Source organism: Mytilus galloprovincialis, chromosome 13 (genome assembly GCF_965363235.1).
Source record: "Mytilus galloprovincialis chromosome 13, xbMytGall1.hap1.1, whole genome shotgun sequence".
NCBI lineage: Eukaryota > Metazoa > Mollusca > Bivalvia > Mytilida > Mytilidae > Mytilus > Mytilus galloprovincialis.
The window spans coordinates 4,446,681-4,470,475 of NC_134850.1; the positions used below are offsets into that span (position 1 = coordinate 4,446,681).

Genomic DNA, 23,795 nt, shown 5'->3' on the forward strand with positions numbered 1-23,795 from the left:
ATATGGTTTAGGGGTGGGGATCTAGACCGTTTACAAGATAATAGCACACATTCTCAAATTGAACGGGGTGGGGATAACCCCCGGGGACAACCCTTTAATTTCATTTGATATGTTTTATCGTCCCATTCAAGAATATATATGGTTTAGGGGTGGGGATCTGGACTGTTTACAAGATAAAAGCATATTCTCAAATTGAAGGGGGTGGGGATGAATCCCCAGGGACTCCCCCTATATTTCAAGTGATTTGTTTTATTGTCCTATAATCATTTCTGAAGACTGCATGCATCTATCACTTACAGTTTTCAAGTTATATTCATTTAAAAATTTTAGAAAATAAAATCCCATAGGGTTCTATAGTAAACCCCTCCCCCTTTCTACCCTCCAAAATACCCCTTAATAGACCCCAATTCACAAACGAAAGATTGATGGCTCACCTAGACATATTAGTCTACCATTTTATGAAATCCTAAGTCAATCTGACAAGCGGTTTTGGAGAAACGTTGCGGACAAGTTCATTTTTAAAGTGGCGGAAGAAGAGGAAGAAGAGGAAGAAGAAGAATAATAAAAATAATAAGAACTGAGCAAAAACGATAAGTCTCCAAACTTTGTTTGGGAGACTTAATAAGAACGACTACTTTTAATTGAGGATACTTTCTTTTCAATTGGTTATCAAATTTTTGTATTAACATTTAGGAAATACAGTTATTATTTGAAATAATATTTGAATTTTTTACTCTGATAAAGCTCAAAATTAAATTAAATTACATACTGTTATTAACAGACAAATATTTAGATAATTAAAAAGGCATACCTTCAGCTAAAATTCTAGGTCTGCTACATCTTTCTCTGTATACATTTACTCTAAAAGTTACGTCAAATAAGCAAGTATAATTTCTTGTTGGCTCACACAGGGATTTTGCCCGAATTTTCCAGTGTGCCGATGATGGACAGGTGAAGTTGTATGCTACATTTGAGGATACAATCTACAACAAAAAAGTATATCCATCAATGATTCAAGCAACTATTCTATTAAAATTGTATTTTGTCAACACAAACGCACATAGGCGATAGTGTGTGCGCACGTAAAACCCATCAACAATATCAGCACTCGACAATAATGTTGGTTGGCCAAATCAAATTGTATATTAAGACGCACGCTGATTCTAAATAACACTCGAAAATAATATTGATAGGCCGAAAAAAACTGTATATTTAGACGCGTGCTGAGATAGATAGCACTCGACAATAATGTTTGTAGGCCAAATCGAATTGTATATTAAGACGCATGCTGAGTCTAGATAGCACTCGACAATACTGTTGGTAGGCCAAATCAAACTGTATATTTAGACGCAAACTGAGTCTACATATCACTCGACAATGATGTTGGTAGGCTAAATCAAACTATAGTAAGACGCCCGCTGAGTTTATACAGCACTCGACAATAATGTAGTTAGGCTAAATAAAACAGTATATTAAGACGCACGCTGAGTCCAGATAGCACTCGACAATAATGTTGGTAGGCCAAAAAAAAAATTGTATATTAAGACGCACGCTGAGTCTAAATAGCACTCGAAAATAACATTGATAGGCTAAATCAAACTGTACATTAAGACGCACGCTGAGTCTAGATAGCACCCGATAATAATGTTGGTAGGCCATAACAAACTGTATATTACGACGCACGCTGAGTCTAGATAGCACACGCCAATAATGTTGATAAGCCAAAATAAACTGTATATTAGGACACATGCTGAGTTTAGACAGCACCCGATAATGATTTTGGTAGGCAAATCAAACTGTATACTAAGACGCACGCTGAGTCTAGATGGCACTTGACAATAATGTTGATAGGCCAAAACAAACTGTATGATAGAGATTTCCAATAAACTGACATACGTACCTGACTCGACGTACGCACGTAACGGGACCGGTTATTGCTAACCAATTAATTTTGTTAAATGCGTTACTCAGGTTTTAATTTAGTATTCCTAAACTATGATACCCATCCGTAATACATTTTATCAATATCAAATATTTCTAAGATGATGAAAAACGAAAGAAATCATGATTTTTATGTATCACGTGATTATTGAGTTTCCCGCCTCAACTTCACTGTCATAACACCACGTATATATACGCATCTTTACCTATCATACGATTCATTTGAGTTGTCTTTCATGTTTTTGACCATGACTTTGTTTTTCCGTTATACTTTTGCAAAATTTAATGAACCTTTTATTATTTGATATTTGTATTGCTTTTGTTTGTCGTTATCAGATTAATGTCTCTTCTTCTTTTCATTTTTTAATGTTTTATAATATTTAACTTCCGTGAGTATTTATTATAAGATCGATTTTTTTTAGCAATTTCTGAAAAAAAATGAACTCAAAGTGTTAATCATAATGCATCTCTGTTAAAGTTGATAATTGGGATGGCATAATACTTTATTAAGCATCATTTCAAACGCTCGCTTCTTCTGCAGTTAATCTCCTTAATTTACCATCTCCGATTTTTTTTTCGATAGGAAAAACATACGTCAACGGGAAGTGTATATTTGAAAAAATTATACAGGTCTTGTACTTTTTTAAATTTTAATAATTGACATACACTTTTCTTTAAAATGAAAGTCAACGAACATTAAAAACAAAGACTATTGTAATTGAAAATAATGTATGTAAATACATGTACATATATACATCAATTCGTTATATAGATTGTAATTTGGAAGGTGTACTTGGTTCGCAACTGATAACTAACAATCCGCATTTAAACATTGACCACTGTGGATAGTAAACTATCAATTTATAGTACATAGTAATTGGCTAAAAATATCCTGTCCCCAAGTATCTCTGATTAAAAATGAATGAAAATGCAAATTTACATAGTTGTTACATTCTAAGTTTTTACGAGACTTTTCTTGTACTCTTACTTGTCCAAATAGAAGTAGATTTTAAAGCTATTACGTATATTGATAAATTTTGCGGAAATTTTTAGTTTCCATTTTTGTTTCGCTTTTAGGGCAAGTGTGGGGTATATATATATAAAAAAAGTGACAACTATGCCACAGTTCCATGGACAGGATCACCAGTGAAGGTGTTACACGACTAAACAAAACATTTTATATTCATAATTATATATTTGTACATGGGATTGACTAGTAGCAGGCTGGCTGGTTTACTCGTAGAAAGACAAGTGTGTATTTATAGTGGTTACGCTCTCTTGTTAGCTCAGCATATGGAAATGTGGATCTTAGTGTTGGGCATGTTTAAAAAGGGATATGCATTTATCATTATCTTTTCCTCATCCTTAATATATACTAGTATGTAATATTTGTCGCTGGATAAAAGACATACATAAATATGATCATCCTTATAAGTACTATACACTACAAACTCCTCAGAGTCTGAATTGACCAGTTTTTGTGCTCGACCAGTAAAATCGAGCACACATTTTACTCGACTAGTCTCGACATTGTCTCGACTGTACTTAACTGTACTTAAGTGTACTCGACTAGGTCTCGACTTTACTTAATTAGTCTGATTCAGTACTTGATGATCTTTGTGTAGTCTGAAATTGTCTTGACCAAGGCTCGACCTGTCTCGACCTGTCTTGACTAGTCTCGACCGGTCTCGACTAGTCTTGACCTTCAAATTTAGTTTTGACTGGTGTAAATCAGCCCATCTAACTAATTTAAATATTGATCTTACAAAATTCAAGCTTATTAGGTAGTTTGATTTATTGCTGTGAAATGAAAGAATTTAATTTTACAATATGTAAAAATAAAAATTATTATATATAAAAATTCAGATAGGCATCTTTAATTTTTTTAATAACTTTTTCAAATCAACTTGGATTTTCATCAAACTATACAGCTATCTTACATATATATCAAGCTTATTGAATCCCATTTCATTTAGTTTTTTTGTTATATTGCTGTAAAATTTAAGAATTAAAGTAATCTTGGTAAAAAAAGCTAGGATTTGCATTTCGGACAAAATAGAGATAGTACACTTTAATTTTTATAATAACTTTTTCAAATCAACTTGGATTTGCATTGTAAAATTTAAGAATTAAAGTAATCTTGGTATAAAAAGCTAGGATTTGCAATTCGGACAAAATAGAGAAAGTACACTTTAATTTTTTTAATAGCTTTTTTAAATCAACTTGGATTTGCATCAAACTATGCAGCTATCTTACATATATATCAAGCTTACTGAATCCCATTTCATTTAGTTTTTTGTTGTATTGCTGTAAAATTTAAGAATTAAAGTAATCTTGGTATAAAAGCTAGGATTTGCAATTCGGACAAAATAGAGATAGTACACTTTAATTTTTTTAATAGCTTTTTTAAATCAACTTGGATTTGCATCAAACTATGCAGCTATCTTACAAATATATCAAGCTTATTGAATTCCATTTCATTTAGTTTTTTGTTGTATTGCTGTAAAATTTAAAAATTAAAGTAATCTTGGTATAAAAAGCTAGGATTTGCAATTCGGACAAAATAGAGATAGTACACTTTAATTTTTTTAATAACTTTTTCAAATCAACTTGGATTTTCATCAAACTATGCAGATATCTTACATATGTATCAAGCTTACTGAATCCCATTTCATTTAGTTTTTTGTTGTATTGCTGTAAAATTTAAGAATTAAAGTAATCTTGGTATAAAAAGCTAGGATTTGCAATTCGGACAAAATAGAGATAGTACACTTTAATTTTTTTAATAACTTTTTCAAATCAACTTGGATTTGCATCAAACTATGCAGCTATCTTACATATATATTAAGCTTACTGATTCCCAGGTTATTTTGTTTTTTGTTGTATTGCTGTCAAATTTAAGAATTAAATTAATCTAGGTCAAAAAAGCTAGAATTTGCAGTTCGAACACAATAGAGATAGTACACTTAAATTTAAGTTTTTTAATAAGTTTTTCATATCAACTTGGATTTTATTAAAACTATATAGCTACCTTGGTGATTTTACTAAATCCCAGGTTGTTATGAAGTTTTAAAATATTTTTTTGTCAAATTTAATGACATGGCACTATACATGATTTAATTACATCAGTACACGTAAGTTTTACAGGTAAAAAGAAAGCCCTACTTTTCTTAAACTCGTGTATTACTTATCTAGTGAATTAAAAGCCCTGCGATTTAGATTTAACAGGATGTTGCAACTTTGAATGAATGTTATTTAGAATTTAAAACTCTCTGGTAGATGTGATCTTTTTAATAAGTTTGCCCCAAGCAGAAGGTATTGCTTTATAAATCACCACAATCAGAAGAACTATTTTAATAATTTCTAATGTTTCATCCCTTTTTGATATATTTATATAGTGTATATCAAAAGGAATAAAACATTAAAGGAATTATATAACTATTTTATATATACTTTTTCCCAAATTATGAGAAAAGATATATTTCTAATATCGTAGCTTTTTGACCTAGGTTAATTAAATTCTTAAATTTGACAGAAATACACCAAACAAAATAACAACCTATGATTCAGTAAGATCAATATATTGCAAAGATATTTGTAGAGTTTGATGAAAATCTAAGTTGATTTGAAAAAGTTATGAAAAAAATTAAAGTGTACCATCTCTATTTTGTCAAAACTGCAAATCCTAGCTTTTTTTACCTAGATTAAATTAATTCTTAAATTTGACAGCAATACAACAAACTTTATAACAACCTGGGATTCAGTAAGATGAATACATCACCAAGATAGCTATATAGTTTCAATAAAATCCAAGTTGAATTTAAAAAGAAAAAAAAAAATTAAAGTGTACTATCTCTATTTTGTTCGAACTGCAAATTCTAGCTTTTTTGACCTAGATTAATTTAATTCTTGAATTTGACAGCAATACAACAAAAAACAAAATGACATGGGATTTAGTAAGCTTAGTATACATTTAAGATAGCTGCATAGTTTGATGAAAATCCAAGTTGGTTTGGAAAAGTTACTAAAAAAATTAAAGTGTACTATCTCTATTTTGTTCGAATTGAAAATCCTAGCTTTTTTTACCAAGATTACTTAAATTCTTAAATTTTACAGCAATACAACAAAAAACTAAATGAAATAGGGTTCAGTAAGCTTGATATATATGTAAGATAGCTGCATAGTTTGATGCAAATCCAAGTTGATTTGAAAAAGTTATTAAACAAATTAAAGTGTACTATCTCTATTTTGTCCGAATTGCAAATCCCAGCTTTTTTTTACCAAGATTACTTTATTTTTAAATTTTACAGCAATATAACAAAAAAATTAATGAAATGGGAATCTAGTAAGCTTGATATATATGTAAGATATCTGCATAGTTTTATGCAAATCCACGTTGATTTGAAAAAGTTATTAAAAAAATTAAAGTGTACTATCTCTATTTTGTCCGAATTGCAAATCCTAGCGTTTTTTACCAAGATTACTTTAATTCTTAAATTTTACAGCAATACAACAAAAAACTAAATGAAATGGGATTCAGTAAGCTTGATATATATATATATATATATATATATATATATATGTAAGATAGCTGTATAGTTTGATGAAAATCCAAGTTGATTTGAAAAAGTTATTAAAAAAATTAAAGTGTACTATCTCTATTTTGTCCGAATTGCAAATCCTAGCTTTTTATACCAAGATTACTTTAATTCTTAAATTTTACAGCAATACAACAAAAAACTAAATGAAATGGGATTCAGTAAGCTTGATATATATGTAAGATAGCTGTATAGTTTGATGAAAATCCAAGTTGATTTGAAAAAGTTATTAAAAAAATTAAAGATGTCTATCTGAATTTTTATATAATAATTTTTATTTTTACATATTGTAAAATTAAATTCTTTCATTTCACAGCAATAAATCAAACTACCTAATAAGCTTGAATTTTGTAAGATCAATATTTAATTTAGTTAGATGGGCTGATTTACACCAGTCAAAACTAAATGTGAAGGTCAAGACTAGTCGAGACAGGTCGAGACTGGTTGAGACTGAGTCGAGACTAGTCGAGACAGGTCGAGACTAGTCAAGACAGGTCGAGACAGGTCGAGCCTTGGTCAAGACCATTTCAGACTACACAAAGATCATCAAGTACTGAATCAGACTAATTAAGTAAAGTCGAGACCTAGTCGAGTACACTTAAGTACAGTTAAGTACAGTCGAGACAATGTCGAGACTAGTCGAGTAAAATGTGTGCTCGATTTTACTGGTCGAGCACAAAAACTGGTCAATTCAGACTCTGAGGAGTTTGTAGTGATAGCTTGAGGCTAAATCTCTGTCGTAAGTGCATGTAATATATATATATAGCTTGAGGCTTTTTCGTCTTAAGTATTTTATCTTGAGGCTTAATTCCAATCTGAAATTTCAGCCAATTAATGTCGAGAAGTTATTTTACGCATGCATTTCTATGCTACATAGCATTATAAATATCAAAGTTAAAGCAAATAGAGATCATACAAGTATGTTTAGCAAATGGTCATGTTACAATTAATACAGTAAGACAGGGCTGACTCGTGAGACTGAAACGAAGCATAAAAACAGCAATTTCTAGTATTTCCAAATAAACTATGTATTGATCTGATAGTATCCAGAGCTGCTGAACACTATTTTAAAAACAACTACAACTTATAAATACAGAATAATTATCAAGTTTATAATACTGCTCAATTATGTCGTACTGTTACAACATTGACCTAGTATTGATGTGCATGTCCCAAGTCAGGAGCCTGTAATTCAGTGCTTATCGTTTGTTGTTGTGTTTTCGTTAAAAAAATTTCATTAATTTGGCAGTTAGTTTTCTCATTTTAGGTGTTTTAAATTTGTCATTTTGAGGCTTCTCATAGCTGACTTTGTTGTATAGGCTTTGCTCATTGTTGAAAGCCGTACAGTGGTCTATAGTTGTTAAAAGTTCTGTGTCATTTGGACTCTTGTGAAGAGTTGACTCATTGGCAATCATACAACACCTTGGTTTTTGTACATATCACAGATTAAGTATACAAAATTCATAGACAGTCAAGAAAAGTGAGATCTTTCGTCATGTCAAAAGCATAGTGTCTGTAGGGCCATTAGTAATCATATCGTATAGCAGATCATATGTAGTTTCCATGTGTCCAATAGATTACACGTGAGTGTCACATTTTTGTGTTCAGCGAGCTAATAAATCACGGAAAAAATCTAATTCAGTATGTAGTCTTAACTCTTAAATCTCATGCGATATACCTAATGTTCAGACATTGTTGTTTTAAGAAGTATTTATCAAAGTCGAACGACAATCGTTTAAGTTCTTTCTTGCAATACAATTTGGGATTATGGCCGGATCCAAGACATTTGAAAGATGTTGTAGTTGTCGATAATTGAAGTCATACTGACAAGCGGAGCGATTCGAAAAATAATGTGGACGATTATACGCTAAAAATTTGTATAGATATTGTTGAAACATGATTTTCAGCGCTCTCTATCCTGTATCTCAAATGCACGTTAAGGTATACATGGACATAGTACATTTGTATAGGTAAAGACGAAAAAGTACTATTGGTTAAATATATCAATGATACTAATTGCTGTCCACATCAAATTATCTTCAAGTAAATTATAAATAGTTGAGTACACCTTTTACATTCGGGTGTGTTGGAATCTTCTTTAAATGTTAAAACTTGTAAAAACAATTAAAAGGCAACCTTCTCGCTTCGGAATTGATTATTTTAATATTTTCATGCTAAATTTTGTCTTAGAAATTTTTAAAATTCATAATTGGTGAAGAATTACAATATGGGTCAAGTGAAATGACAAGAAATGATGGGTGTATTTGATTACAAGTTTCTAACTTACTTATTCCATTATAACATGTGTGTCAATAAAATCGTTCAAAGTTTAATGACAAAATATTTAAAATAAAAAAAATAATTAGGGTTGTTTTTTCTTAAAATATATTCCAGCAAACAATGCGTGTTCAAAGAGCAAAATATGCATGCAGTGTATGCTCCCCTCCGTCGTGCTTCAATGCAATAGGACGAAATACGTTGAGTTAGGTCGGTTATGTGGAGTAAAGTCATTTTATTGGAAATCTCTATTAAGACGCACGCTGAGTTTAGACAGCACCCGAGAATAATGTTGGTAGGCCAAATCAAACTGTATATTTAGACACACGATGAGTCTAGATAACACTCGACAATCATGTTGGTAGACAAATCAAACAGTATATTAAGACACACGCTGAGTTAAGACAGCACTCGACAATAATGTTAAAATTGAGAAATGAAATGGGGAATGTGTCAAAGCGACAACAACCCGACCATAGAGCAGACAATAGCCGAAGGCCACCAATGGGTCTTCAATGTAGCGAGAATTCCCGCACCCGTAGGTGTCCTTCAGCTGGCCCCTAAAAATATGTATACTAGTACAGTGATAATGGACGTCATACTAAACTCCGAATTATACACAAGAAACAAAAATTAAAAAGCATACAAGACTAACAAAGGCCAGAGGCTCCTGACCTGGGACAGGCGCAAAATTGCGGCTGGGTTAAACATGTTTATAAGATCTCAACCCTCTCCCTATACCTCTAGCCAATGTAGAAAGTAAACGCATAACAATACGTACATTAAAATTCAGTTCAAGAGAAGTCCGAGTTCGATGTCAAAAGATGTAACAAAATAAAATAAACAAAATGACAATAATACATAAATAACAGCAGACTACTAGCAGTTAACTGACATGCCAGCTCCAGACCTCAATTAAACTGATTGAAAGATTATGTCCTCATCATATGAATATCAGGCACAATTGCTTCGTTAGGGGTTTAGTATCATACTATCATAAAATATATGAGAAGTACATAACCCGTGTCATGCCAATAACTGTGTTTTTTTTAAATAAATGTGTTCAGTTCCGATGCAAAGACCCTATAAGTGAATCAATATTAAAGCCAAAATAAGCAATCTTTAAAGACCTGACAACAGTATCGTAACTATATCCCTTCTTAATAAGTCTGTTTAAAGGTTTTTTAAGCTTTTGAGATGAATACTGACATTTTTGTGCTTTGTAAAGAATATTACCATAAAATATTGGTGTTGAAATGCCTGAACGTATAAGATGTCTGCATGTTGAGTTATATTAACGAATTATTTCCTTATACCGGTGATAAAATTAAGTAAATGTTTTGACCAGTTTGTGATATCAAAAACCCTTGTGTAATAATTTTTCAGTAATACATAAATTTCTCTCGCTAAAATCTAATACGTTGTTACATACACGAGCGAATCGTACAAGTTGAGATATATAAACACCATAAGATGGTGACAAGGGTACGTCACCATCTAAAAATGGATAATTAACGATAGGAAATGAAAAATCATCTCTTTTATAATAAATTTTTGTATTAAGCTTCCCGTTAATGATATATGATATAGATATCAAGATCGAGAAAAGGGCAGTGGTCATTGTTAGTATAAGCTTTATCTAAAGTAAGTTCAACAACATAATTATAGTATACATACTGAAGTCGTCATTATTGAGAGCCAATAAATCATCCTAATATCTAAAAGTATTTAATGTTTGTATCAAATGTTGTTTCGATGGGTCTTTGTTTGGTCAACAACTCATCAGATTTGTTTGGCCAAATCAAACTGTACATTAAGACGCACGCTGAGTCTAGATATCACTCGACAATAATGTTGGTTGGCCAAATCAAATACAAAATTGAACGATAGTGTGTTTTAAAACTTTGCTGTAACAACATTGTGGAAAGTATTTTACATTCAGGTTTATATCTCTCCTATGCAAGATATGATTCCTGGCTCAGCTTTCGATCATACTTTGAAAGAGAGGTTGAAGATACCAGAGGGACATTCAAACTCATCAGTAATAAAAAAATCTGACAACACCATTGCTAGAAAAATACCAACAGCTAAACAATAGTACACAAAACACAACATATAAAACAAAAGACTGAGCAACAGGAACCCCGCAAACAATTCGGATGATCGCATGGGCTGCGGAAGGATAAGCAGATCATTTGTGAAACGGATAATTTAATACGGTCAACCAACTGGTAAAATTGACAAAGGGATGAATTAAATTTCCTAACTTGAAACTCTTTTTTGTAGGGCTTCATTCTGAGTAGCAACCTTTTATCAAGGAAATCATGATAGGTAATACAAGCCCTAAATCATTATATCAACTGGGGAATAAATACTCCGCATGTAGACGCTGTTAGAATGCTGCTACATAGAAATGAAAGTTTGCAATTGGGAACTGAATCATCTATGTTGTCGGTTTTTTTAAAACTGAACTTGATTTTTAATGTCTTTATGTAAGTAAAGATTTGAGGTATACCTAACTGTATCTGTTGTATCCTTTATCTCAAATTCGATGATGGTATAGATACGTTTTACATAGTCATTAAACTTTGAATTATTTAGTGATAGAACATCACCTTTATAGCAGAAAGTAAGGTTAAAAATAATTCCAACTTCTTTGGCTACTGTTTTTTTTTATGAGAAAGGTAGGACCAACCCTTTCAATAGTTCTGTTAGTTTGTAATGGGGAACAGTTGTATAAAGTGTGAACAGTATAAACAATTTCAAATGAAGTAAAAACATACTCGACCAGAGCAACCTAAAGCAGCATAAATAATAAACAACTCAAGAATTATCTGCAAGCAGAACAGCGACATTCTCCTATGATTCATGACACCTCTAGAAAAGAACCCGTTTTCACGAAACAGACGGGTTCCTGTCCAAATACGCATCTGGTGATCGTTAGCTAGCAAAAAAAAACTGCTTACCGTTGCTAGCGGTGTCTTAAATGGGCATTGAAGTGATAGTGTTTTTGCTTTTGCTCCATTTGAAGACCTCACTGTGACCTGGAGACGAACAACAATAAAGGCGGTGTTCGGTTGCTTTTTTTATTTTTTTTTACTGTGTTGTACGGATTGGTTGTCTTCAGAGAATCGTGGGTTTTCCATATCCATTCTTTTTCTACTACATTAAAATTTCGATTTCTACAAAGTTAAATATTAATGTCACAACCGTGTGGTCCACTTCTTTAACCATACTCATTAACCCGAAACAAGACGGAGATACAGAAAATTAAACATATGTGTCAGATATAAATTATACATACCTGAAGGAGAGTCAGTAGGATCAACATGTTCATGATGTTTGTTCTTCATTTATAATATATGCCACCTAAAAAGAAAAACATTAAACAAATCTAAGATTAATAAATAAGAGAAAAATATACCAGAGGGAGAGTCAAACTCATAGATAGAAAATTAACTGACATCGCCATGGCTAAAAATAAAAGGACAAACAGAGAAATAAAAGTACAGAAGACACAACATAGATAGCTAAAGACTAAGCAACACGAACCCCACCAAAACCTGGGGTGATCTAAGGTGCTCCGGAAGTGTAAGCAGATCCTGCTCCACACGTGGCAACCGTCGTGTTGCACACAAAGGACACACTACATATAAAGCTTCTGAATTATGTTTGAAATTTCAACTTTCTAAACCTTGATTTTGCAGGTGATCAATGGAAACAATAAAACGCGCCAACATTTGTGTCAATACATACAAGGTGACAAAGAGTGTGAATGAATTCACTTGATTGAATAAGGACAATAACTTGTAGATTAAGGCTAGGAATATCAAATGACATTTTAAAACAATTTGATATACAACACTTGAGATATAACGCTTCAAGTGCTCACTATTCTAATAAAATAAAAATAAACAGCTGATCCTGAAATTCACTAAATTATGTTATCATCAGCACTAACAATGTTTTTTTCCCCTTTCTTGTTTTTCTGTTGTGTATAAAAAGTGAGATGATAATCTTGTTTCTTCATACTGGATACCAAAACTTATCAAAAGATTATAATCATAAAGACCGGCACATAACCGGATCGTTTAGATAGGTTTTCTTTTCCCAATTCGTTGTCTACTATTCGTTCTACACTAACCTACCTGTCTGGAGAGTTGTAGAATAGCTCATCTTATTACACATTTTGATAAATAGTAAATTTGTATATTTTGATAATTTTCACATTAACTCTTGTTTGGTATTTGATTTTTCTGACTTGTAAGTGCTTCTTCAAATTATCATTTGAAAAGAGAGGTTTGTTATCTTGTAGTTATAAAGGCCCCACAAGCTTCTGTGTTAACACAAAATATTTTAATGCTTTTTTACACTTTAAACAGACATTGATGAAATTGGCTATCACACAACCATTATTACTTATTAAAGGACTTATTTTTCTTAAACAACACACAATAATATAATTGGTGAATTGTTTTTTTTTTAATTTCAAGCGGCAAATATTTTGAATAATGTTCAGACAGTTATGAATTTATCTGTTCATAATCGTAATATATTACAGGTTAAAATAGCACATAAAGTCATGTTGCATATTGCATAATGCATACATGATGGAATATGACTTGACTATATAGTAATTGTGTATCTGTATTTTTATTTCTTGGTACAGAACAAATAATTTGTAAATAAATGAAAAAAAAAAAATCATGTTATACATTTGAGTTGTCTTTCATTTTAAGACAGAAATCCAGATATATAATGGAAATGCAAGAATGAAACTAAAAGAAATAAGACAGAAAGGAAATGGCAATGGAAAATCATAATTCATAATGCTATTTAGACTTTCACAACCTAAATATTTATATTACTTTTGTCCTTGAGATCGTAGGAAGACTTCTTAATAAATTATTTTCAAACATGTTGGCTTACCTGGTGTATAGTGTAAGGTTTGCTAACATCAAATTATTACAAAAAAATACAGACAGACATGTCCACCTTATAATCATAACATGCTTTAAATATAGTTGACTTATTGCATATAGTGCATGTATCTTAGAAATAACTTAACCAGGAAAACTGAAGATTGATCAATGAACAATGAAAATTTGGTCATGGTCAGATGATAATTAACAGACAGACATTCAACTGATTTGTATAGTTCGTTCTTATGTTGTACTGTTATACCACTGTCCCAGGTTAGGGGAGGGTTTGGATCCCGCTAACATGTTTAACCCCTCCACATTATTTATGTATTTGCCTGTCCCAAGTCAGGAGCCTGTAATTTAGTGTTTAACGTTTGTTTATGTGTTACATATTTGTTTTTCGTTCATTGTTTTTTACATAAATAAGGCCGTTAGTTTTCTTATTTGAATTGTTTTACATTGTCTTATCGGGGCCTATTATAGCTGAGTATGCGGTGTGGGCTTTGCTCATTGTTGAAGGCCGTACGATGACCTATAGTTGTTAATGTCTGTGTCATTTTGGTCTTTTGTGGATAGTTGTCTCATTGGCAATCATACCACATCTTCTCTTTTATATATACACCAAACATTATTCCATACACCCAATGTGGCTGATCTCTTGTTTAAAGTATTAGAAAACAGAACCGTTGAAAACCGAAAATTACCATTGGGCAATGAACCGTGACAATGAGATCAATGTCAAACAAAACATGCCGGAATGACATCTATATCGTTAAATATTTTTGTATACACAAAATATAGTTGACCTATTGCATATAGTCTTAGAAAAACGGTCCAAAACACAAAAACTTTACTTTAACCACTGAACCCGGACATTGAGGTCAAGGTCAAAAGAAATCTTTAAGTTGGACATTTACACCTTACAATCATTCCATACCCAAATATAGTAGACCTGTTGCTATACTGTTGCTATAGTATCTGAGATATGGACTTGAAATGAGGTCGAGATCAAACTGTTTAACGGACACTATGGACTTTGCAAAAAGTAAAATCACAAACATACTGAACTTAGAGGAAAATCAATTCGGAAAGTCCATAATCACATAGCAAAATCAAATAACAAAACGCATCAAAAACGAATGGACAAGAACTGTCATATTTCTGACTTTGTAGAGGCATTTTCAAATGTAGAAAATTGTGGGTTAAACCTGGTTTTATAGCGCTAACCCTCTCACGTTGATGACAGTCTCATCAAATTCCGTTATATTTACATTGATACGTTAACTAAACAGACACAATAGATAAAATAGTCAAAATATGGGTACATCAGTCATCATCGTATAACAATTATAAAAGTAACAATTTAACAGAACACAAAAACATCTATCTACATACACATTCATTGATTTGTGTGTCTGACGTCAAAACTTTTTTTTTTGCATATACCAAATAATGTTACCCTGTTACTCATAAGAGAGAAATTAAGAATGCAAAACATTTTTTTTTCTAGTAGTCAATGAATCATGAACATTTGGTTTAGACGTGTGACAGACAGAAACTTTGTAATAGAAGGCAGCTGTATACAAAGTATGGAAGATTCAGTTCTTTACCTTCTGAAATATTAATCTTTTAAGAAGTTTGTAAACGCCGCTTCCAGATCGCTATTACTATGTCGAGCTTTTTGTGACAGAATTCGCAAGCTCGACAATAATTACTATCCACATTGATCTGTGTTCACACTTGTAGTTTTTAATATTAAGGCTTTGATCCGTAGTTTTACATAGAATGAAAGTTGATTCTTTGCACAGAAATCATTTTGACAGCCAAATGTTGACCTCGAGGATTGTTGTCTACTCCGGCAGCTACTCGTGGGTATGTCTAAGTAATCACAAATTGTATACAGATATACATGTAAGAAGATGTGGTATGAGTGCCAATGAGACAACTCTCCATCCAAGTCACAATTTATAAAAGTAAACCATTATAGGTCAAGGTATAACACGGAGCTTTGGCTCACACCGAAAAAGCAAGCTATAAAGGGCCCCATAAATTACTAATGTAAAAACCATGCATTCAAACAAGAAAACCAACGGTCTAATACATATATATAAAAAGAAAAACGAGAAACACATATATATAGTTATGAACCACATAAACAGACGACAACCACTGAACATCAGATTCCTGACAGGTTCAAACAATTGCAGCGGGATTGCAAAATTTAATCACATAATCATTAATTATTTGTATATAAAAAAAAATCAAAACTACAGTCGTAGATTATCAAGTAATCATGAAATTATTGGACTGGTAATCAAATGATCACAATAAAAACGACAGAGTAATCATCAAAAAACCCATGCAGGTGGAAGCTAAGGTGTGTCCTCTCATTCTTCGCTAATTAATATACAAAAAATAAGATGTATGCTTGTCAATGAGACGAGTTTTCATCAGAGACCAAAGGTTAGAAACTATTGGTATTGTGTATATGGTGTGTACAAGTTCAGTTATCTGTTGTGTAGAAGTTATCATATAATATGTGTATCAATAGTTTCATAACATACTAGTAATCCATACTATAAATTTTTGTGCAAGTTATAAGTGAATTGTAGTAATTGTGGGAACCTTTTCAAGACAGCAAAGTAATGAGGGGTATTAAGAAAAATTAAACACAGTTTTTTATTTGTTTCCCCTACCCCAGTGGACATTCTTATTAATTAATCTTAGGTCCTTGCTTTTCCGTTATTTAGCAAATGATAAACATAGTGGATTTATTTTTCTACCAATCTAATTGAGATATACAAATGTAGATCTCTTATTTCGCTTTACTTTTAGAACTATGTTATACTACATATGTATGTAGTATCACGTAGTATATATCACGAAATCTATGTTTTAATTTAAGGAGTCTCGGGGGTACAAACTTTTCTTGCGTTTTCATGATAAATTTTATTTATTACACTATAAGTTATTACTTTATGATATGGTACAATATTCAACCAGAAGAATCAATTCGGTTTGGACCAGATGACTTTTAAAATGTTTATATTATTGAAAAAGCTCCAAATTATCTCCCTTTGATGTAAAAATGCCATTTTTTACCTTTAACATTGAAATATCTTTTTTTACTCATCGATGACCTATACTTTTTATTATCGTTTTCCAACAAGCTGTACATAAAGTAATTAAGTTCTGTTTTCATTTCGATGTTACCTATATAGTTCAACAGAAAAAAAAGGACATAAACAAAAAAGTATGCTTCTTTTGGAGGCAGATTGTGAGCTTAAATGAACGGTGATTTCATTTTTTTTATTTCACTTTTTTATTAAGGATATGATAAAGTTCATTTATAAAAAATATAGCGAAATCATATATATATTAGGAAAAAAAATTGAATTAAACCCGCGAGCCCTCTTTACCAATCTATATATCCCTGAGATCTCTAGTTTCGTTATCCTACGTTATAATACTGTTACGTTTAACTATATATATAATGTGTTTTATATCGTTGTTAACTTGATTTGTTCTCTAGCGTCCTGCATAAGCATGGTTATATTTGCCACTGCACGTTAAGCATCGAAAGTTTCGTGCATATATCTTCATATTATTTTAAAATCTTGTGTTTCTAGCATTTTGTGATGAGGTGCCAAAAAAAAGGCAATGTCTGCGCGTACCCGCATGGGAGTACGCGTAGCCAATTGGACTTTGTAGGCTACGTGTACCCGCCTAATATTCATATATTATCGGTAAATGTAAAGACATGTGCTCGATATGGTGACCGAAGTTCAACTTTCATCAACTGTGGTGTTGGTGTTAGACAGGGTGAAAATTTATCACCGTTTTTGTTTTAGGTGTTTTTAAATGATTTAGAGAACTTTTTTGTGGAAAATGATGTAAAAGATTTAGAATATATTTCTAAAAACTGTGAAGAGTTGTTACAAGTATTAGTTAAAATCTTTGTAATTTTGTACGCATATGACACTGTTATTATGTCTGATAGTTTTAAAGGAAGAACTACAACATGCACTCGATGTTTTGAACAATACTGTAACATATGGAAACTCCAAGTTAATATAGATAAACCAAAAATATTGTGTTTAGTAAAAAAAGGTACGAGACAACTTTGTATATGGTAATGCTATATATATATATATAGAAGTTGTAGATTCTTACAATTATTTAGGAATACCTTTTAATTATAACGGTAATTTTTGTACTGCTAGAAAAAGGATGTCTGATTAAGTACAAAAAGCAATGTTTGCTCTCTACAGGAAGATAAAACATATATCATTGCCTATTGATATTTATTTACAACTCTTCGATGCTGTAATCGCACCTATATTATTATATTCATCAGAGGTTTGGGGGTTTAAAAATAAACAGAGTATTGGGAAAATGCATTTGCAATTCTGTACTAATATTCTTGGTGTTCGGAATAGTACACCAAATTGTATGGTTTACGGGGAATTAGGTCGGGTTCCGTTAGATATCTCTATAAAACTTAGGATGGCATCATTATGGTGCAGAACTATTAAAACAGAGAGGAAACTGTCAAATATCCTTCTAAGACTGATGATTAAACTACATGTAACTAATCCTACCAAATTTAAATGGATTCAATATGTTAAATCTATATTTGATGATACAGGTCTTAGTTTTATATGAAACGATCAATTAGTTGTAAATATTGGTTGGTTAAATAGTATGGTTAAACAGCAATTAACAGATCAGTACTATCAGCATTGGTTCTCGCAGATACATAATGCATCTAGGGGTGAATTCTCTTCTTTATTCAAACTCGAGTTTGGTTTTGAACAGTATCTATTGCGATTATTACCAAAGGACGCTGTCACAGATATTATATATCTTAACTTCGATGCTCGAATTTGAAGTTACCTATTGAGACGGGTAGATCGGCGCGGATCGCCAGGGAAAATAGAATATGTACATTATGTAATGAGGGAATAGGGGATGAGTTTCATATATTGTTTCCATGTAAATGCTGATGTTTCTGCTCTTAGATCAAAGTTTATACCAAATTTCTATGTAATGAATCCAAGCAAGAACAAATTTACTGGCTCGTTGTCTATATGTAACGTACAAGTTCAAAGGAAATTATTAATGTTCGTGAAGAAAATCATAAAATACTTGATCTAATTATGCCAATTGTCTTTAATAATATACTATGTATTTGTTTTTCGTGTGTCTTTTCTCGCTATGTATTATCTTAATATTTTTGTATATAATGTCCTCTTGTACACAAGTACATTGTATGTGTCTGAGCTTATGATAAAAATCTTGAAATTTCACAATAAGTGAGAAAAAAAAATATTCACAGCGAGTTAAGATTTGAAATGTCAAAATTTCGACTTTGACAAAAAAAGTTTAATGTGACGATTTTATTTTTACTACGTCCCAAATAGGCTTTCGTATACATGGTGAAGAAACGATCCTGGTTAGTTTTTGAATATTTTTCTGTAATTATAAATTATAATTATATTGTCCATTTATTTATGTAACACATTATTGATTCAAATAAATTAGCGCTATAAAACCATGCAGTTGTCAGGTGCCAGGGGCGGACCAAGCCATTCAAAAAAGGGGGGTTCCGAACCCAGGATAATTGGGGGGGGGGGGGTCCAAATATATGTCCCCATTCAAAGGCATTGATCGGCAAAAAACGGGGTTCAATGATTTTGAAAATGCCTTTACCAAGTCAGAAATATGACAGTTGTTGTCCATTCGTTTGATGTGTTTTGTCATTTGATTTTGCCATTTGTTTAGGGCAAGTATTTGTATAGTATTACTATACAAATCCTTGATTAGGGACTTTCCGTTTTGAATTTTCCTCGGAGATCAGTATTTTTGTGATTTTACTTTTTAGTTCATCATACATAACACTTAATTTTCATTTTAACCTAAATATGAAGACCTGAAATTGAAGTAGCAAGCAATAAATCTTGAATTATGAATGGAAATATACATATACCCTTAAAATTATTTATAGTCCTTTTTTTAAAAATATTTTAAATTTTCTGTTTCTGTTTCGGTTTTAATAAGAAAATCACTTTCTCACGTCTAGTTTTTTTTAACATATATATATTTATTCAAACTCAGTATATTGTATTCTGTTAATGTGCATTTACATTTAATTTCTATTTTTCTAATTCATCATGACATTAAATACAACATGTACAAATTAAAAAGTATTATTTGCCATTATCTTCACTGAATTCACAAAGTCGGGAAATAACCGACATTTAATTATATAATCGGTTGCAGTACGCGTAGTTGGCTACGGAAGTCAATATTTGGCTATGCGTACATGCGGGTACGCGCACCCTCCCCCCAAAAAAAAACCAAAAACCAAAAACCAAAAACCAACAAATAAATTAATTGGCCAACTGCGAACCACTAAAGGTTCTTGTCTTACTTCCGGTCGAATGTAAGAAGTTAAGGAGTTCTATATATGAAGGTATATCCAAACTAACTTGTACTCATAATAATGCTGTAGGAGTTAAACTAGATAAACGTTTTTTTAATCTTCAGAATGATATTATTATGGCTACAGTATATTTTTCACCAGAATATTCTTCTGGTTGTACAAAAGATATAAATGAAAATTATTCAAAGTTGCTAAGGAATATTGAGCACTAGAGTCAACTCGGAGATATTTTAATTCAAGGTTATTTTAATGCATACATGTATACCAATACCTTTCCTGAGTTTGTAATCTCTGATGAAGCAAAATTCCCAAAATCAAAAGACAATGAGTATTCAATTGATTCTCATATTTTAAGAAATAAACTGATTCAAAATCTGCAAAAGAATCCGGCCTCATAATACTGAACGGAAGAACTATTGGAGACCCTATGGGCAAATGTACATATGTATAACATGTACTGGTTCCAGTCTTGTAGACTATACACTTGTGTTTTCTAATATATTACAATGCATTTGAAACTTTTAAGTTAATGATTTTACTCCAATATCAGATCACTGTCCCATCAGTTGTTCTTTACTTACTTGCTTTCAAAAATGTAAAAATATAGGGACAAAATTAGATCCTCTCCGTGGTACATTTTTTTTGAATAACAAAGCAATTGATTGCTATACTACAAACATTCAAAACTCACATGTAAAACAAAGACTAGATGAATTTGTAAGTGATAGGCAGATCGATTCTAATTCAGCTGTAAACAAATGTAACGCTATTTTATGTGATACAGCACTTTTATCCACTAAATTTGTTCAAAAGAAAATCATGAATAGGCCTATTAAGAAAAATAAAAAAACATGATTCGCAGACTCTTATCATGACCTCTATACTACAGTTAAAAAATACTGTTTACTTGTAAATCAATTTCCAGACAATAGATCCTATAAAAAATCAATTTTGTGACCAAATTTCACTAAATATGAAAAAAGACCCAAAGACATTTTGGAATTCACTTAACAATTAAGTTCTCTATCAGAAATAAAAGAGGAAAACCATTTTAATCAAGAATTATTATAAACTACTTTAAAAAAAATGAACAGTACTTCTTATATCGAAAACAATGAATTCCATGACATAATTATTGAAAAATTAACAGCCATAAAAAATACACTAAATACATGCAACTCTGACAACGAATTTAATAAACAAATTCAGCCAGTTGAAATCTTAAATGAAGTTAAAACACTTAAAAATGGTAAATCATCAGCTGAGGACTTAATTTCTAATGAAATGATTACATGCGGTATGCCAGTATTATTAGAATTCCTATCAAAACTTTTCAACCTAGTATATTTATGAAAGGCAGCTTCCCAAAATTATGGAACAAAAGTCTGATTACTTTAATTCATAAAAAGGGGAATAAATTTGACCCCTCTAATTATAGAAGTATTTCATTGACTTCTAATTTGGGAAAATTATTCAATAAAATTATACACACTAGACTTATGAAGTTTATTAACACCAATAATTTGATAAGTGAAAATCAGATTGGCGTCAAAGAAAAAGCTAGAACAGCAGATCACATCTTCTCATTAAAGTCAATTATAGACAAATACAGTTGGGTGCAGACCAAGCATTACACAAAGTAAACGCAAGTTAACGCGGCGTGCACATATTTCGTTAGTTAACTTTAAATTGCACGTTTACTAGTAAACGCCCGTTTACTTCATTCACGTTAACGCGGTCAAAATGGAAAATTCTAATGTCTACTCGAGTAAACGCGCGTTTACTCTATGTCGGTTTAGTCAGTAGTAAACGGGCGTTTACTTCAGATTTCACAAGTTTATTTTTACGTGCACTTAAAAGAAACGCGCGTTTACTACAGATTTTTCAATTGTATTTTTACATGCACTTAAAAGTAAACGCGCGTTTACTTTTCGCGTTAACTAATTGTGTTTATGATAAAATAATCGTCGTGTGTGTTTGTTCAATTATTTATTTTGTTAAACTGACTTAATATTTAACGTCTTTGTCTTTTAAGCCACAACATTAAAAAAAACTTTTCAGTAGAATTATTTCATATTGGTTAAGAATACGCTTCTATTATTGGATAAAAAGGAGCCACATGGCAGTCATTATTCTGCAGTAATAAATTCAATCGGTCATTAACAGAACAAAACGGACCAGAAAACCGGTCGTTAACAAACTTTTACACGATAATGACCGGTGGGTCGTGGTTTCCGTCTGATAATGACCGTTGGGGCTTGGTTTCTCTGTTAATGACCGGTGGGGCGTGGTTTCTACAGTGTATGTTTAGAAGAGAGATGTCCCTTTAATAAAACATTTTCCTGTTTTCAATATATTTTTTGTTTTATTTAAGTTGTTGAATTGTTTATTATATGTTTTCGTTAATTATAAAATTATAGAAAACTTAATTAAGTATTTATACACTGAAAAATGCACTAAAATGAATGGCAGTATTACTACGACTGGTTTTCACTCTTTGCCATAGAAATAATACAACTAATCGAGTTTGCTTTAGGCATTTTGAAATTATGCGAATTTTCAAAAACATGGTTTCAATGAAATAAACATAATAGTTCTTGAAAAACTGGTCATTATCGTGATACGTGGAATGCCCGTAATCAAATTAATGCACGACGCTCATTCAAGTTGTGTTTTCGGTTTTATTTTATTCATTCCGTTCCTTTCTATCATAACCTGAAGCAGTTTACTTTCAATTATCTTTCACATATAGTTAAATAGTATTGTCATATGCACTTATGTATGCACAGAATACTTCTCACTTGTATGGCCGTCATTCTACAAACATGCAAGTCGAAAAACAGTAATAAAAACAACCATGAAATCAGGATTTAAATAGGCCATAAAAGAAAACCTGAACATTAGCGAAGGTTCATTTGGATTTCATGTAAAATTTAAAGTTTACATAAATACACTGTTTCTTGTTGCGAAGGTCTACCATATATATTTTAGCGACAAATATAACACGCAGATGTTCATCTTGTGACAAGTTTGTTTGCATGAAAGCCTGACTACTACAAACTGATATCGAAAAATACTTACATGCATAGCTAAAATAAACTAATGTTATATATTTATGTTTCTTTTTCATATATTTTATATTAAAACAAGAGAACCATGTATGAGGATTTGGATTTGGGTTTACACAATACAGAATAATAGACAAAAATATAAACAATAGAGTAATGAAGGATCCCCTCCAGACCCTCATTTTAATATATAGATTTGTATATATAATGAGAAAATACGATAGCAAGTCTGTTAAAATGTCTGTGAGTGTGTACCTCTGTCGTACATCTGTATAGACTTCTCAAGACTGAAAGGTTTTGTTTCCGTGTCTCTGAATCAAAATCGGCGTCTAAACAATGCTAAGTTAAGAAATCTTTAGTACTGTACAAATTCCGTGTGAGTGACCATACCTGGGAAATTGAATTAGGTAAAGGAAAAAAATTCAAAGAGAACACAGAGTGTGTTAAGTTTGTAAATTTTAGATGATAAGGAATATTTTTCCTTCATTGTCAAATCAAATGTTTTATTAGCACTCTTTCACATCTCCTACATCTATTTTGAGCA

General features: G+C 31.6%; 1 protein-coding gene across 2 annotated transcripts in view; it reads right to left on the bottom strand.

The window, feature by feature from the left end:
• LOC143056899 (uncharacterized) overlaps window positions 1–23,795 on the bottom strand; it is a 218,868-nt gene that overhangs the window by 165,674 nt on the left and 29,399 nt on the right. For both annotated transcript variants that reach the window (XM_076230074.1, XM_076230075.1), the window contains exons 2-3: window positions 12,121–12,185; window positions 812–983 (exon numbers count right to left, since the gene is read on the bottom strand). In XM_076230074.1, coding sequence (XP_076086189.1) covers window positions 812–983; window positions 12,121–12,153 — 205 coding nt within the window. In that variant the 5' untranslated portion in view covers window positions 12,154–12,185. The remainder of the gene's footprint in view (window positions 1–811; window positions 984–12,120; window positions 12,186–23,795) is intronic.